Source organism: Etheostoma cragini, chromosome 9 (assembly GCF_013103735.1).
Source record: "Etheostoma cragini isolate CJK2018 chromosome 9, CSU_Ecrag_1.0, whole genome shotgun sequence".
In the NCBI taxonomy this organism is placed as follows: domain Eukaryota; kingdom Metazoa; phylum Chordata; class Actinopteri; order Perciformes; family Percidae; genus Etheostoma; species Etheostoma cragini.
The window spans coordinates 10,548,675-10,567,081 of record NC_048415.1 but is presented as its reverse complement, the minus strand read 5'-3'; the positions used below and the strand labels follow the sequence as shown (position 1 = coordinate 10,567,081).

The 18,407-nt window shown below is 41.3% G+C and overlaps 1 protein-coding gene across 1 annotated transcript in view; it reads left to right on the top strand.

Annotated features, from left to right (window-relative positions):
- The window catches only part of nr5a2 (nuclear receptor subfamily 5, group A, member 2), a 65,415-nt gene that overhangs the window by 30,426 nt on the left and 16,582 nt on the right, over positions 1 to 18,407 (top strand). The window contains exons 5-6 of the mRNA XM_034881622.1: positions 6,134 to 6,253; positions 10,374 to 10,521. Of these exons, the coding sequence (XP_034737513.1) occupies positions 6,134 to 6,253; positions 10,374 to 10,521 (268 nt within the window). The remainder of the gene's footprint in view (positions 1 to 6,133; positions 6,254 to 10,373; positions 10,522 to 18,407) is intronic.

Here is an 18,407-nt window from a genome sequence, read left to right as displayed (position 1 = left end):
GCTTTTCAGAAAAAAAGAGATTGTAGACAATCACTGCTATAACAAAAATAATTCAACTTCAGAAACAACAATAAAGATGTTTCTTGTCAGTAACATAATAATAAAATGTCTAAGTGGAAGGAAGGATTGTATGCTTTCTATTGACGTCAAAGAAAATCCACATCCTATTATATTTAACATACTTGAGTGAATAAGCTTTGTTGAAACCCTGTCAGTACTGTGCTCCACATATTGCTAAATGGGTGGATAGTACATGTAGGCCTTTCTAAAGTGAGATTTAGAAACAAACTAAAACACATAATGGCAAAGAGAAAAATAAGTTGAGGTTGGAAAAAATCTTTTCTGTAGACACAAGGCCTTCTTGTGACAATAGTGGTATTTTCTGAGGTCACAGATGGCCCATGGCATCCTTATGGCTGTTTAGGGATATGAAAACAGTCTAGAGTTTCTGTGCGCTCAGTTGGAGATAAACCCACAGGCATTCTACACTACCTGATATGTCGGATTAGAAGTACATGCAACCAAGAAACAGGTGCCAGTGACATGAGATGTTGATGCGAAAGTATGCAATGATATACATATACAGTAGTGTCACACATTTATACAGTCACAGTAGAAGTCACATGGAGTAGTACCAAGCTGATGTTAAATCTGCTAGCTTATTGTCTTTTACAGAGACATGAAACATGTATCTCTAAATGCCTAAAGTTTGTTTTTTGTAATGTGTCCATGTTGGCAAACTGACTACAGACAAATTAAATTATTATTGACTTTGATTCCTTCACAATGTTAGTGTAATTGTATCAGTACGTTTGAAATGCAATAGTGTGGATTAGGTAAATGTCTCATGAAAGTCAGTAAAACACTGATAAAGCAGAACAAGTTCTTTAATGGCTGTATTTCCTCCTTTAATGTGAACAAATACAACCCCTTCTTCTTTGTACTGTACCCTTTCATGAAGACTTGATGGTACAAAGGATGTAGGATAACACAATTTTTTTTCCCTGGCAGCTCCGGGAAACTGGGAATAATGGATTTCTGATCATTTGCTGATCATGTGGATTCACAGTGTGAGTGCACCAGTAGAGCTGGATCCTAAAGGCCAAATGCACTGTCAGGAAAAATGGCAGGTAACCAATAGGTGTATTAGCTAGTAAATACCAAATTATTGTAGCTTCAATCTTCATACTTGTCTGCTGGCTGACAAAGTCTGTTTTACTGAAGCTAGTTGCTCACTATATTATCGCTAGTATTATCATTCTTCCCTTTAGGTCCCCTCCCCCTCGACTAGCAGCGCCACCTGCCACCTGCTCATTTTCCCAGCATTCTTATCACCCCGCCAGCCATAGGATCGAGGCCCCTATGAGCTGCATGCCATGATAAACAAGAGCAAGTGGGGAAGTGTGGGTGGGGGGGGGGGTAATGGTTTTTATTCTCATCCGCTGCTGGAGAGTGTATTGAAGAGCTGGACATAGTTTGGAACATGGACACCCAAAGCTCACCTCTCCCCTAGCCGGAGGGTCACATAGCTGGAACATCCTGGGGATTGTGTCACTCACTCTGTTTTTCTTTTTGGTGGCATTTCAAAGTTATGGCTCCCACAAATGATTTGCAGTGGGGTTCAAGAGGTATTTGCTGTTTTATGAGACAACGTTGAACTTTTTTTTTGCCTACCTTGTAACTTGGTCTTGTTATGACAATAGGAAGGGTAATAAAGGCATAAATAGACTGATTGCAAGATTTGATCCCATGTACCAGGAGTTACATGAGGAAAAAGTATCGTCCTCTCCATGATTTATATATATACAGATGGCCAATTTGTTGAACAAAATCCTATTGCTGGCAATGGAACCCCACACTGAGTCTCTTTTCAATTCAATTACCAAACTATAAACTGGAAATGAGCTACAGTACATTCGAGCCCGACATAATTAAGTGTTTGTAACACTCTGAAAACAACAGGCGCTGTTCTAGGTGAATTAGTGCCTGTTCCCAGGTGAATACAGGGCCTGTTTGGCTCAAGGCGAACAGATGCCAAGTCAGGACTGCACCAAAGGATGGCTGCTAGAGACGCACAAGCATTGATGTCAGCTTCAAACCTCACCTGTAGTACTCCGAGACAGAATTGATTCTCGTCCAGCAGAGAGAGACGGAAAGATAGAAGCACAGCTATTGTTTATGTACAAGTCGTTTGAGGCAGATAAACTCGGGGTCTGCCTGTGTTGGTGTGTGTGTGTGTGTGTGCGTGTGTGTGTGTTCTCCCCCTCATCTTAAAAAAATAGCATGATTCTCTCCATTCATTAAGGCTCCACAGAAGGAGATTCCATTAATCTGTTCATTAGGCCACATCAAAAATGAAACTACTTATTAAAATCAGATCCAGCTGTGTACTCTCGTTAAAGCCCGCCGTACCAAAAGCTTGACAATGCTCGTGGCACTAGACCAAAACCCAACCACGAGAAAGGGGGGGAAATATTCTACCACATTGGCCTGTTTTGACTCAACACACCATGATAATTGCTCTACTCTTAGCAGGGGGGTATGAATAAACATTCTTTTTGTCAGCGAGCATCTGAATGCTCCATTTCCAATTAATTTACATTTACCCAGAAATGGAGGATATATATGCTCTTAATCACTATGTTTTATTTTCTCAATTTCCCCCAAGTCTTTTCTCATTCTCTCATTCCCTGTCTGGCACTTTTATTCCCCCTCTCACCCACACTCTCTTTCTTTTTCTACCCCTCTCTCTCTCTGGAAAATCCCATTAATCTTAGCCAGTGGTTTTGAACAAAAGCAATGGGCTAAGCGATTGATCCTGGCATTGATCCCACTCGCCTGAACGATCATAAAGGTGTTAAATTGGTTTCTTGGAGGATATGTATTTTTCATCGCTGGCTGCTGCAAAGTAGGAGTTTGTGCTTGAATTTCTCTCGTTTTTTTAGCGAAACACTGGTGATGATATTAAAATATTAAAGAAATCACAGCTTGAAAAGCCATAAATGTGGATTTTGGGACCAGTTTGAAGAGATTTCTGGGGAGCATGTTTTTGGCATCAGTGTGAACGTAAAAGGCTAAATCCTTGTCAAAAGTTTTTTATCCATCCAAGGACAGGTGGAGAGTTGGGATTATTTAAATCTGTAAAGTGGAAGCAAAAGATGAAAAAGCCTTTATTTATGAATTCATAGTTTGAAAATAAAATTACACATTTGACTCCAAACGCAAAATCATGCATTTCAATCACAAAAAGTAATTTTTTTACGTCGAAGTCGTGGCCAACTACTCAAAAGATTATTTCAGAGTAAGGTTTTGTCATAACATTTTGAGAACAAGACTGATGTTATTTTCAATAGTGAGATTGTGCTGACTGATAAATAGCTGACTGTTATGTCCAGATAGAATTTTTAAGAAAGCGGTTTTACCACAACAACCCTGTCATTATTCAAAATTGCACGATTTTGTTTTGGAATTAATTGGAAGTAATAAAATAGCAAACAATGATAGCAGTGTTAACAGGTTTAATGTCCTGTATATCACTTGGGGAAATGAGACACACTCAGGGAATAAAACCTACAACACGTTTGTTTCCCACTCAGTCCACATGGCTGGAAACAGTAAATTAGCAGTTATCTAAAGTTTCCATGACCATGTGATGAGATAAGAATTATCAGACTAAATAAATCCACTATTTTATTGCACCTGGTGAGCTCAACAAACCGCTCATTTGAACTTTGTTGTGTCATATTGCGAATGACTCAAACTGAGGCAGGCAATCAGCCAATGATTTACTGACGGTACTGGTTGCATTTTCTCTTCACAGAGATAGCATTCAGGACTCGTCTGTATGACAACACAACACCAAGCGCTCTTCGACTCCATGTCAGAAAGTTCATATTATCTGAGAGAGCAGGCAGCAGATCTTGTAAGATCATGCACCATGAATGTTTCTCATTTGACAGAGCAAAGGAAGAGCTTGTCAGGGAAACAGCTCGTGTCGCTGGCACTTAAAAGGTCAGCAAACTGAACCCCAACCCCTGGCCCGCCCTCACGCCTGTCTATCTGTCACCAGTCCCATATTTCCGAGCGGGTGTCCCCAGCCCTCGTCTAAGCCGCTATCACCCACCGTCATCCCCTCTGAGCTGCCCCCTCTGATGACCCACTTCTCTTGTCAGAGAAGAGCTTCCAGGCAGGCAGAGTGAGGACAGCCCTTTGATGAGGACCCCGACACTTGCCAGTACTGCTGACATGCAGGGGGGTCCTTTGAAGAGCCTTACATGTAGCCATCCATCCACACACACACACACACACACATGCTGTTATACATGCTTCCAGGGTATAAGGAGAAATGAAGAGGGTTCGGGCACAGCGTAGAGTAGTCCCTCCTTTGACTGTGTTCCTTGCTCTCTGATGGTTTTAATGAAGGCATGTTTTCATCATGTTCTTGAGACACCGTCAGTGTGGGACCACAAAAAAATTTGATTTAAAGGAAGGAGGAGGAGGGAGACAAGAAGAGTCACTGATTCTGTCAATTTTTTCTCCAAAGAAGGTCACAGAAGCTTTGTTGTATTTTGTCATTTGACTTTCGTGAAAAAAAAATACATTGTGAATGTTAGGCATTCAAAGATTAGATACTTTAGTGATTTTTTTCCTTTCACCATACTGTTTATCTACTACATTTTGTGAACAGTTTATTTCAGTTGGATAGTTGGTGAGCCACTAAAATTTGGTACGGCTCCAGATTCACACTAATGATCTAAAGGGTTACCTAAATCAGAGGAAATACCAAATAACAGAACCAAATGACAGCTGTGGCCAAAGACTACCATAGTTAGGCAGGTCAAATGTCCTACAACATTCATGTGTTATTTGGCTTTTCCACGTCACTGTTATGGCACAGCTACATGTATTGTTATGTCTGCCTGAAAGGTAAACAGACAAAGTGTGACATCAGCCACAATCACCAGTCATAACAATCCTAATCAACAAGCAACAACTTGGTAATACAAGGTAATAACGTGTTTAAAGAGTTACAGTTGTTGACATCAAATTTTTTACCTAAGGTCATTGCAGATTTCAACAAACGGATCCCTGTGCAATTCCTAGACAACACAAAAAAGAAATTCCTTTCAGCGGTGTTAATGCTGCACCTGCCTGTGTCGCAACGTTTCACCATCGATCCACATTCTTCATCCTACAAGTTGTGGTTGACATTGGCGATGAACATCACAGACAGTTCTCACAGACTCAAAGCAACAAAGTAATTCACATCACCACAAACCCGCAGTATGCACAGAAAGACAAATTATTCCCAATGAAACCACAAAGAGGGCAATGTTTGTCGATGGAAAAAAAGGGTTGCAGGGGAGAAAGAGCCTCTCATACATTTTCCTCATTCCTTCCTTCTCTATGTGGCCTTTTTTGTCTGCGTCTGGCAATGCAGAGTAATGATTAACACAGCCAGGCATGGGAAGAGAGTAAAACTCACAATGGAGGGGGTTGTTTTGGTGTACAGAACCACTGATTGACCTGCCTCAGCTTCCCAAGCTCACCTGGCAGAGCCCTGGGAGCCAGCGGCTGGCATTCAGGAGGATTAAAAAAGGCTACTTAATCATTATCATATGTGGAATCACTCAGAAACTGCTGGCAATGGGCAAACAGATAAACCTGGCAACATTGTTAAATCAGGCACAAAGGGCATAACTGAGTGTCGAAAGGTTCACATGAGAAAGATTTAGAGTTTGTACAGGGGACTTTTGAGCTTTGTGAAAGGTTGAAAAAGCAATTCCAGAGGTTTGCAACTCAATGACCCGTGAGCAAGCTTACATTGCAAACAGCTGTCTGTGATATTTACAAGCTGCTGAGGCTGACACACTGGCTCAACTTTTTGTTTTGAGGTTGTCACACGTCATTTTATCCTGTGATGGAGTGAAATATGACAATTTGAAGAAAATGTAGAGATGGTAGATGATGCCACAATGTCAGGATAGCTTTTTTAAACACATTTTTAGTTTATGTTTGTGCAGTTTATTGCACAACAGCTTCTTATGTTGAACTTCTTGTGAGCTTTCAGTCATTCTTGTTTTCTAACCCCCACCAGTCAAGTAGTTGACCTGATGTGCCTATTTCTTACCAGGTGGATGACCAGATGAAGCTGCTGCAGAACTGCTGGAGTGAACTCCTCATCCTCGACCACGTCTTCCGGCAGGTGATGCATGCCAAGGAGGGCTCCATCCTATTGGTTACCGGCCAGCATGTGAGTTGGTTAAACCCCTTCCTGGAAACTTCCAGCTATCTCCATACTTTCCATTTTCCTCCAAAACCCTGCCAACCAGGCATCACTCGCTCCTCAAGGGACTGTGCAACACCTCAATATTTCCCTTAAAGCTTTATTGATCAGCCACACAGGACTCCTCGCTTCATTAAAAATAGATTGTGCTTATAGATATACTAATGTCACCAAAATAATCAATTTAGCATTGCTTTCTCAGTGCAAGAACACTGCGCAAGCGCATAAATAAAGCACTTACACATGCACAGCATAGAGAGTGAGCCGACAGATAAAGAATGTGGCTAAGTGTGTTATTGTGTTTTACTGGGCCCTGAAGGAACTTGGCAGGAGCTGATGCTTGAGGCCCAAATGGAGGTCATCAAAGCATCAGGATACTGTGATTTTGTGTTTAGCTTCATACACATGTGCAATTACTACACACTTTCAAACAGCAAACACACAAATCCAGAGCATGCAGGAAAGACTCCTTCAGCATTCAGTAATTTTCATAATCTCATGGAAACAAAAAGACTGCTCACCATGAATATGCCTCTGACCAGTGGCCTGGCTGTCAGTTAGATAATAAGTCATACATTATAGATTGTCCGGCTCTCTAAAAAACTGCTTTTCAACAAAATGTTTTACAACAATGCATGCTAGTATAAATATTCGAGCAAGCCATGATTCTGAATGAAGAGGAGGTAAGGTGCATAAATTCTGAATAGCTGAAGTACTGCCTATGGTAAATAAGCACTAGTACTTCTAATGGTGGAGTAGTACAAACCGTGGCAAATGTCATAGGCAAAGTATTAGGAGAAATATCTACTTGGCCTTAACAAGAACATCATGCCAACATACACGCAGACAGGTGAAGAGAAAAGAGAAAGAACAGGAAGGAAGAAGAGCCAAAGAGAAAAAGTATTGGCAGACAACATGGTAGAGGGGAGAGAAAGAGGTATGATGAGGAATGAGAAGGATGAAAGGAGAAAGAGGCAATGGGAGAAAAGGAGTGAGAAAGGAGAAGGAGAAAAAAGAGGGGTAATAAGGAAGAAGGGGAGAATGTAACGAGATGCCCGCTTGAAGAAAGGAGAAGGAAGAAATAGGACATAAGTAAGGGTAGACTAGTGAGGACAAGAGAAGGAAAAAAAGGTGGTAGGGGATACGAAGGAGAAAGAAGGAGATGAAATGAGGAGGGATCGAGGAGGATGATGAGAGCAGTTAGAAGAGACCGGAGCGGTAAGGAGGAGGAGGAGGTGCTGATAATCAGGGCAGGCGCAGGGCGGCAGTTTCGTTTGCATACCTTGGTTAATGAACAGCTGGTATTGGGGGGAGGAGGGGTGTGTGTGTGTGTGTGTGTGTGTGTGTGCATGTGAGGCTCTGAAACCGTTCATTATTTTCCATTATTCTCTGCCTGGCCAGGGGTGACAGCACAGTGATAACTCCAGGGATATTTAGAATACTGTGGCAGCATTACCCAAAGCAAATGCTGCATACACACACACACACACACACACACACACACACACACACACACACACATATATATATAAACACAGCAAATCACATAAAGGCTGTTTGGGCCAACATACTGCGCTGTTCATTGGCCACATTGCTCTGTAATGTGCTAATAACGTAGTTGTTACAATATCCTCATCATTTTGGTCCATGGGATAGTATAAAAAAGTGATAACACCATATTCAAATTACGTGGTATAGGCCACTTATATCGTACAAGAAGTTGAAGTTGAAGTGGAGTTTGTGTTGGTAACAAGTTTAATGTCCTCACATTGGCAGCTATTTTCAGTTTTTTTTTTAGAAAAATGTTGCCTAAAGCAACACATGATTTGGTCAACTGGAAATTCAGACAGATGTTTCTCCCCTTTGAACCAAGACTTTTCTTTGCTCTCATCACACTCTGCATTGCCTTTCAAAAAAATCAATGATACCAGCAGATTTACTGTTATAGCCCATCACTCAATGTCTGTCTTCTGTCTCTTTCTCTTGTCCTAATGTTCCTTGTTTGCACATTTGTTTTAATTTTCTGTCTTTCTCTGAACTGCTGCATGTCTTTATGTCACCAAGAGCAGTGACAAATGGCCATGAGTGTTTTTTAGTTTAGGGTGGCTTCTTCTTTATCCTGTCATAGGAGCGTAACTTGAAATGACAAAAGATTGGACTGAACTGTTGAATGATTAAGCAAGGCCTTGCAGCTTGGCAGCCAGTCATAAAAATCCTCAATATTTTGATAGTACAAAGCTCCTTGTATACATGAAATTCAAATGAAGAAAGAATGCATGTATAGAAGTTTCTCCGCCAGCCGTAGAGTCCTGTGCTTTCAAACAAGGTACATTTTCCATTCCCATCTTCCACACACATCAAAGCTCTCTACCCACTAAAGCGATCTCACCTTCCATATCCATCTTTAATGTTCTGCTAAGATTATCCATCGTGTTCATGGTATATTAAGATTTGAAGGTTTATTCATATGTTTACTCTATGTCTCTCCAGGAGGGATAATAAAGTAGTATTGATTGATTGACTGATACGCAGGTCACCAGGGTTAGTGCTAAGTCGGCTATAGTGACATTATAGCGTTTTTTTCTTCTCTCTTTTTACTTAAGGCTAGAAGGCAATAACCCAAGGCATCACCATCAACAGTCCAATCCTTCAATGAAGTTATTTCATGCACAGTTGATTTTATGTAAATTGATTGACACCTTGGAAGGGGGGCAGTGTCTGCTTTTCCCCGAGTCATAACTCTTAACCGTCTCAAAGGTGGGAAGAAGGAATGAGAGAGGGACAAAGGAGTTATAGATAAATCGGCAGAGGTACAGTTGTGTAGTAAAAGAGAAAGGAAATAAAGGGAGATAAGAAGAACAGAGGAGAGAGGGAAACCATGAGGGATTGTTCACATTCACCTCACTTTAACCCTTTCCTTCCTTAGACTGATCAAGACAGGCTCCAATCATCCTATTTACTAGATAAAATGATAAATCCAGGGTCTTTTTAATTGCAAATAAGGGCTCACAGGGACCCTCTTCCTCCCTGAGCTTTAGGAACTGCGCACGCCAACATCTATCTTCCCTGGAAACCCTAGCACAGTCAATTATGGTAATAAATTGTCAATAAATATAAAAATTTAATATGGTCCTGCTTACTTTGAGTGGCAGCTAAGGACTTGCCTCCCAGACAAATGTGCTGCGGCTGCAGGAAATGCATCTGAAAAGGCAGTGTGTGTGTGTGTGTGTGTGTGTGTGTATGTGTGTGTGTGTGTGTGTGTGGATGGATCGTTGCACCCAAGAAAAATAGGTTTATGGGAAATCTATCTATCTATTTATCTATCTTGTTTTTTGTCATGTTTCAGCATGCATATTATTGTTTTGCTGTGTAACACAGAACAGAGAGAAAGAAGTCAAATCTGGCAGGTCTTGGAGGTGAACTCCCATGCTCTCTACAAACGCCCCCAGCATGTTGTCATGAAAAAAACTGTTAAACTGCAAAAACCTACTGCCTGCAGCTGCTTTTTTACACATCCACCAGTGTCTCACACTCTGACACACAGACCAAAGCATTTGACTCTTGTGTTGAGAGTGAAGTTGAGCCGGTTACAGGGATGAAAAAATAATTACATCAAACTTGTGGTGTTGATGTGTTCAGGATACAGTCATGTCAGAGAACATCTAATAAGGGGTGAACTTACACTCCTGGGAAACTTCTGGGTTGGTACAATGGGGCTCAAAAGGGAGAAGGATAGTGAGTGAACAGGCTCTAGCTTTCAATAATTTTGCACAATGAGGTTGTAGATATATTTCCAATGGTTAATTTAAATGTGCAGGGATAAGCAACCCAATGAACACACATCTACCATTAGCAAACAAAAAATGAAATGTAAGAGAAGGGAAAGCTGATTATTAATCACTATTAAGTCTGTTGTAGCTTCACCTACTGATGTATCTTTTTTGTTAGCTAGGCTACCCTACAAGTTGCTAACAAACTATACTCATCTGGACATTCATTTTAACATCCATGAATCAAAGTAAACCTTTAATCCATATTTCTGCCTCAAGAGCATCTTCTTACATTCCTCCCTTCCTGCTTATTACAGGTGGACTATGGAGTGATTGCTTCACAGGCGGGATCCACCCTCAACAACCTGTTGAGCCACGCCCAGGAGCTGGTGGCCAAGCTACGCTCCCTGCAGTTGGACCAACGGGAGTTTGTCTGCCTCAAGTTCCTGGTCCTATTCAGCCTTGGTAAGTCCCTGAAAGCCCGGAATCAGAAACATTTGAGTGGGTTCCTGGGCAATTGTTCCTGCCCCACGAAAAGCCAAGGCTCCTGAGGTAGGTTTAGGGTATGAGGATTAATTATGCAGGTGATAGAGAGAGGCAGGAAGGATGGGTCAGAAAAGTAATGGAAGTAAGAAAGGGGGCAGAGGGATGGTGTGGTAGGAAGGACGGACAGAGGATGGAGGGAAGGAGGGAGGAAAGAAGGAAGTGACCAGTGGTCTGAAAGGGATAGCAGAGAAAGTGAGGGAGGAAGGAATTCAAGTCTCCTTTTATTCAAAACAACTGTAAATAAATACACAGTTGGGGGAATGTAAAATGAATGTTGACAATGTACATTTTGAAATTTAGCTGTTGCACTCTAGTGTTGTACAATAGTGGTAGGAGGATTGATTTTAATATACAGTATAAAAGAAATGCATGATTAACGGACGAAAATTTGAAAAAAAGGATGAGAGGGATGATTTAACAAGCCAAGATGTGAGATGGTTGAATGATAATATTTCACCAGACAGTAAGGATGGGGATTTACAAGAGGATGGGAGTAATTTCTTTTCAAAAAATCAATTTGAAGGAGTTTTTTAGTTTTTTTTTTAAATCTGGGATTGAGCTTTGGCAAATCAGAAAGGAATGGAGGGAGTTGGGGTTCACCTGAGGATGAGGGGGAAAGAAGAAGGAGACGAGATAGGAGGATGATGAAGGGGAGATAGTGGGAATTGGTGGAAGGCAGGTACCGTGAAGCATTTGGGATGGGTGGAAGGGAGCTGATGCTGGGGAGAGAGAGGGAGCATGGGAATCGGGAAGTGGGGGGATAAGTAGCCAAATGAGTGTGTGTGTGTGTGTGTGTGTGTGTGTGTGTGTGTGTGTGTGTGTGAGTGTGTGTGTGTGTGTGTGTGCGTGCATGTGTGCGTGCACATGCTCGTGCATGTGTGCATGCGCGCATGTGTGTGTAAGCGCATGTGTGCAGATCCCAAAGCTGCTATACACACACTAAGCCGAGGTCAGACATTGCCAGGAGATTGTTATCGCGGTCTCTTTTCTAACAAGTCTGGAGCAAATGGCCACTGAGGAATACAAACACAAACATTAACACAAACACACACACTTACACACACCCCCACACACAAACACACACACCCACACACATACATACAGGCTTGACCAAACATTGTTTAAACATGCTACATTACTGAAACCAATGATGTCAAGGCAGCTTGTCACTTCCTTCATCCACTTGTAATCCACAAGGGTCACGCTTTCACTTCTTTATCTTAAACCTCTAAACAAAGAAAAAGGGATTACTGAACTGCTACACGAAAGCGCAGGCAGGCACACACACACACACTCACAAACATGCACTACACATTCACGCGCTGAGGTGATCAAGCCAGATTAATGCTTATGTTAGTGTTGTCTTTGGTACAGTGAAGAAAGAAGGAGGAATGGGGTAGATTGCAGTGGGACTTTGGAGAATGTATGTGTCTGTGTGCATGCATGCGTTTGTTTGTGTTTTTTTTTTTTTTTTATGGTGCAGGGGTGTTGCTGGGGCTGAGGGTCTAAATAATTTGGCAGAAACATCATCCATAATGAAAGGCTCACCTGAGGGATGTGTATCGCCTCCGGCAGTGCCTGTTCAGGCCTTCTGTGAAAGAAGCCCGACACTGACGCCGTAGAGTTGGCTAAGGGGATCAGTGTAGTTGGTGGGGGATGGGGAGGGGCTTGAGTAATGGAAAGTCCGGAGATTTAGAATTGATCTGATTAATAACTTACACAGCTGAACAGAGATGTGAGGTTGAGATACATACATTTACCTAAGGGAAAGAGCATAATGTGTGCCGAAATGAGAAAGCAGGGGTGCATTCACTCATCTGTGTATGTTCACACAGCTGCTTATGAACTACACGTAGAGCCAATTAATGATTGAAGTGAAATGAGGCATGAAAATAGCTCAGCACTGACTCAAACAAAGATTAGACTCTCCCTTTTGTATTAGCTTTAGTTTACCTCTGTTCCCTGTGCTCTCAGCTGGGGATAATATATGAATGGGTTCTTTATGGTACAGCTTTGATACAATGAACTTGTTCTACTTTACTGTTAAACTGTTTGAATATGTCTGAGGAAATATCAATACTTTAATTTAATTAAAATTAAAATGATTACACCCTATCCATAACCATGCTTGTGCAGATATTTTGCAGAAAGCAATCATTTTGAAAACGTTGGCATTGGATGTTAATTACATTCTAAAATAAAAAGAGCTTTTAAACATAATCTATGGTTTTGCAGAATCATTAAAAACATAAGCTTCTGGCTGGCAACATGCTTGTGTTGCTTGTATTATGACTGTGCTTAAAGCCTTGCTAGTCCCACAACTATAACTACTGCTCTCCGATGTTAGTCATGGATCCTTCAGTTTGAGTCTTGATTTTCCTTAGCATTTCTCTCTATCAACAACCTTCTCTATCTCTTTTTATGGATGGATGGGTCACCTACTCCCTGCCAGAAGAGCTCTAAGTTAGGTCAGTTGTCGATAAAGATAGGGATATAGATGTCACTCCAGCTGAGAGGAGACACTTGTCCTGATCTGTGTGCGTGTATCTCTCTATCGCTCTGCTCTCTCTCTCAGTCCCCCGTCAATTTTTGCTTGTCTTAAGTGAAGGCTTTCAAGGAGAAGATTATCACTCTCAGAGCATTGATCTCTTAAGTGTTTGTAGGACTGTGAGCAATGATTGTGTCTGTTGGGTGTTGAGCTAGAGACCCATAACACAGCAGAGAGAGAGAGAGAGAGAGAGAGAGAAAAAGAGAGAGAGAAAGAGAGAGAGAAAGAGAGAGAGAGAAAGAGAGAGAGAGAGAGAGAGTGCTTGGTGGGTCAGAGTTCAGTAAAGGATTACTACTAGTAGTATGGTGTCAGAGTACTGTTAATGGGACTTTGATTTCCTTTAAAAGGCTTGCAGACCTAATAGAAAGACTGCCAGGTTGTTGTTTACATGACCATTGATATAAAGGCCCAGAGGTGAGAAATGGGTTACAAGTTCCAATTCAGGCTGTGGAAAGTGAAAAAAGACTTAACTCCTTTAACTATTCTTAACTCCCAATTGTACTGTATATGCTCAATAGAAATCTGAGTTTGTATTGGCACTCCCCAGGTAGGAAGTTACAAAGCATGTGCTTCCTAAAATGAGTAATATTATTGTGATGCTTGAAACCTGCTCAGCCACCCCCCCAGAAAAATCTAACTGTCAATGGAAAAAGAAAAAAATAACAAGCTTTACTGATCAACTTTTACAAAAACCTAATCAGATGTATGCCTGATGCATACCACCATCACATGTACAGTTTGCATACTGGCAAAGCAGATTCAGTGACAGAGGTCAGAGAACTTTCAACCAGCAACCAGTTAACCCAGCTCTACAGGTCAGACCCCATCAGGTGTAATTGGATGAGACAGGCACTGCCAGTCCTTGTCAGCCGAGAGGAGAACCAGAGTAGCTGCCAGACCAGCGCAGGGTGGTAAATGCTCCCAGCGGAGAGAGCAGATTTGTGGACATAGCCCTAAATAATGCTCCTATATTGAAGCCTTTGGAAGGCACAATGCCAGTAAAAAGCTGTTAGAATGTAGAGAATTTAGGCTAGTGTTACATTCCTCTGTAGCAAAGGTTTATTTGAAGAAGTCACATTGGTAGTTACATTTACTATGTAAACTTCACTTCCATGTGTTTCCTCTTATGTTGCTTTAAATGAAGGAATAGGTCAACACACTGTATTGTATGCATTCTGTGGATTACATCATGGATACTGTGAGTGATTCTTAAGTCTGGAACCCCAAAACTCTAAAAAGAATATACTGATCTATAAAGTCATGCATGTATAGTCTGCCCATTCCACAGCAGTGTATCTTAACTATATAATTTCAGTATTAATTAAGGCTTTATTAATCTTTTAATTTCCTGTGTTTTTGCAAACAACTGATTAATCATTTGGTCAAAAATATGTCAGAAAAATAGTAAATAATTAGTCTTGCTATTACCAGACCAAGCCAAGCTCAATAGATGGGAGATTGAGGATTGGTCTGGGGAGTCTGCTCGGTATTTTCTATGCACGAGCGGCGTGACCAAGGGGGCATAGTTCAAATGACTCTGTACGCAATTGGATAGTCCTTCAACCAATCAGATCAACGATCCGGGTGACGTAGAAGCTACAGCGTCATCAACAGGTTGCGGCGCTTTGGTGGCGTTCGGTGGCAGTTATATTGAATGTAAACAAGAAGCTCCTAGACTAAATTAAAAAAAATTAAAAATGCAGCAAGAAGCTGCTTGGTCGCTTCTCTATTGTCAAACCCACCATAAGCGCGCCAGGTAGATAAGTCAGTTTGTGATTGGTTCCTGCAAAATGGTGAACTGACGCAGGAGAATTAAATCTGCAGGTTTACCCAGTCTAGTAAATAATGCCCAGGACAATAGAAAGGTAGTTTCAGATCTAGTATCAGGTGTCCAAAGCAGACTTTTCCTATATGGTTTAAACACATGAATAGAAAACCACTGAGTTTACAAACTAATAGCAATGTTTACAATATAAAGCCAATTAAATGAGTGCAATAAATATTTAAAACATGATGAAATGACATGTACAGTAATGTTAGCTTTTGTTTATTGTAAGTCAATGATCAGACATCAGTAGTGTTGCCCATTCATAAGAAACTAAGACAGCCAGTGATTCAAGAGCTGCATCAGCACCACATTAGCTATCTGTCAAGGCATTAGTCAGGTTCTGAGATCGGAGTTTAGAGACGCCCACCTATCCATCCCTCCTGCCATACATCCCTCACCATCCATCCACCCCGTCTGCATTGTCTCTTCTCTCATTGCTCTGCCCCTTCTCTTTTTTCACATTCATCTTTGTATGCCTCGATCTATCACAACTCCATCCTCGTCCACCTCTATCGCTTCTCGTTTATCTTCCCCCACATCAGAACAGCCACTCATCTCTTTTCCTCCCTCCCTCAGCTTTTCGTCCACCCCTATCCTTTCATAAAATGTCTTAACTACAGTCATTTAAATTTGTGCTAAGTGTCTGTCTGTGCTTTACGCTCAAAACAACTGGAAACAAGTGTAATATAGGGCTGAGATAAACTCTAAATAGATAGTGGCATGACTTTGGATCTTATTGAATTCAAATTTGTAAAAATATGGCAATAAGTGGGTTGTTACTAAAAACCGCTGAAATCAGAAGTGACTCAACGTTGATTTCTCCCTCCCATCTTTCTTTGTTGCTTTAACCCACCTCTCTATTTACCTTTCAATTCCTACACTTCATCAACCCCCGCACCACCCTTACTCCAATGCAGAGATTTCTTATTAGCATGTTTAGTGCGCCACACACTGTAGACAGGTTTTGTGCGTCGCGAGGTCAGAGAACAATCTGCTGACAACAACACAAACACAGCAAACGTGATTAACCTTGATGGGAAAAAAAGTGTTCTCTCTCCCTCTCTCTCTCTCTCTCTCTCTCTCTCTCTCTCTTGCGCTCTCTCTCTCTTTCTCTTTTTCTCCACACAATGAGAGAAAAAAAAACATGTAATTCCCAGACAAGTACATCCTAATTAAGCAACAGTCGAGGCTGTTCAGAATCAATACCCTGATCCCTGGCCAGCAAGCAAGGGAGCTGGCTAATTCATGCACACCACCCGCCCTCTGCCATAAAGCCTGGCAAATATTAATTTCCTGAAACGAACCGAATCATTTAGAATTCGGTCTGGGATTGATTAACATCCAGATGCAGCGATGGTTCAATATTTATATCTACTGAGACCAAGGTAGGGGCCAAATAATGGAGCATGTAAGCGGAACAACACTTTACAAGTTAATTAAAAGCAACATAATAGGGACTCTTCTCCCTTTTTTGTGCTGCTTGCTGTGTGGGACACAAGCATTTTACTGGGTTGTAAGTCAACAGAATGGAGTCATCATCTGTGCCTTTGACCTGATCAATACATGTATAAAGGTATGGTTTGTGTGTGCATGGGTTGTTGTGAGAAACCTTGATTCAATGGAATGTGACTGACCAGGGAACATCACAATCACAGCATCAGCATGTATTTTGCAGAATTTAGACAGTTTTCATTAAAAGGACTATAGCTAAAATGACCTTTAACCTGTACTTTAGGTACAGTTGCCAACCATAAACAAACTACAAGTACAAATAACTTACATAAACTCCAAACTCAAGCCGAAAACAGCATAAATTACAGGTGTAAACAAAAGACTATCTGCCAAGGATGTTAGGTAGCACAAGCTTATTTACATTATAGTTGTGTGTACACTGTCAAAAATGTGTTCACATTGTTGGGACTCACTTCCAACCCAGTACATGTATGCTGTATTTGAATTAGGCTTAATAAATCTGAGATAAAGCCACATGTGAGGACAGTAGACCGAGGGCCCTATCTTGCACACACTGCAGCGCAAAGCCCAAAGGACGCAGTTGTCAATTTATCCAGCGCCTACGTCGTTTAAATAGCAAATGCATCTGCGCCCATCTTTGCCCCCATGGGCGTGCTGGTCTTAAAGGGAGGTGTTTTCAGGTGAATTCTTGGCATATTGCTATCTTGTGGTAGCAGAAAGTGATCGCCCCATTGACCAACAAAAACATGGTCTAAAATCAGCAGCGCAGCACTCAAACTTTACATTTTAAAGCATTAGTAAAATGCGCCCAGGCACCGCGCACACACTATGCTTGTTACACACACACAGGGAAGCGCAGCCGCACACACAGATGCAAAAGATTAAACATTAAAATATATTATCAAAATCAAATCCGCTATCATAATAGCAATGCGCCAAGGTACAAACGCGCCTGGTTTTTAAAGGGACTGGGAGATGACTCTGATTGGTTTATTGAAGGTCACGCCCAAAACACACCTATGAATTAATGGAGATAATAAGTACAACCCATTTGAACCATGCTCCAACAAACTAGCAGAAGTGGATTTGGACATGCCCTAAACATACCTGCAGTATACGCTTCACGCTTTGCACTTGGCTCGTTAAAATACGGCCCTGACTCGCAATTTGCATAAATTAGTATTAAAATTCCGATGTCATTTTTCCACACTTCCACACTTGAAACTTGGTGAAGTGCTCGGTAATGTAGTATTGGACTCTAATCTTTCAAACTAATCTTTTTACCCCCCATCAGCTTCCTTGACGCTTTGCGATGCAGGAAAAAAAAAAAAAAAAAATATTCGTTCAAATGTTTTTCCCAACAAAAGAGCCAAACCAAACTAATCATGTTTAAAGGTCCTGCCTTTTTTTTTCATTTTCTTTCATCTCATGAGGAGTAGGAGTAGTAGGAGTCTGCCCTACAGCAATGAACCTAATACTTTTGCCTATATTCTGTCAATTTTAGCATGAGAAATCTAACCTGGCTTGCAGTCGGTTCGTGACGCCGGCCGCCACTTTGTAGGAAATTCCATATAATGAGGCTGCCTAAAAGGCTTTCAGACTTTATCAAGCAATAAAAGCCCCAGTTCTCCACCAGCCACTATAACCTGGCAATACTGCAGAATGTTGTCATTAAGCAGCAGTTGCAGTGAGTCGTGTTGGTGGGGAAGTCAATAATCACTGCCTCTCACCCTTGACCTGACTACCCCTTTAGCCCAAGCCTCATATCTCACCTGAGCTACATTGCAGTTTCCTGATGTATTTCGACATTTCCCTGATAATTTCCAAAGAATCTTTCTAATTTACAGCTCAAGCATGCCTTCTTTTCTTCTTTTTTGTAGGTCTTATCATATTCTTACAAGTATTTACATGGTGATAATGTTGACACTGTTAATCTTGTAAACTTTATCTTGTTCC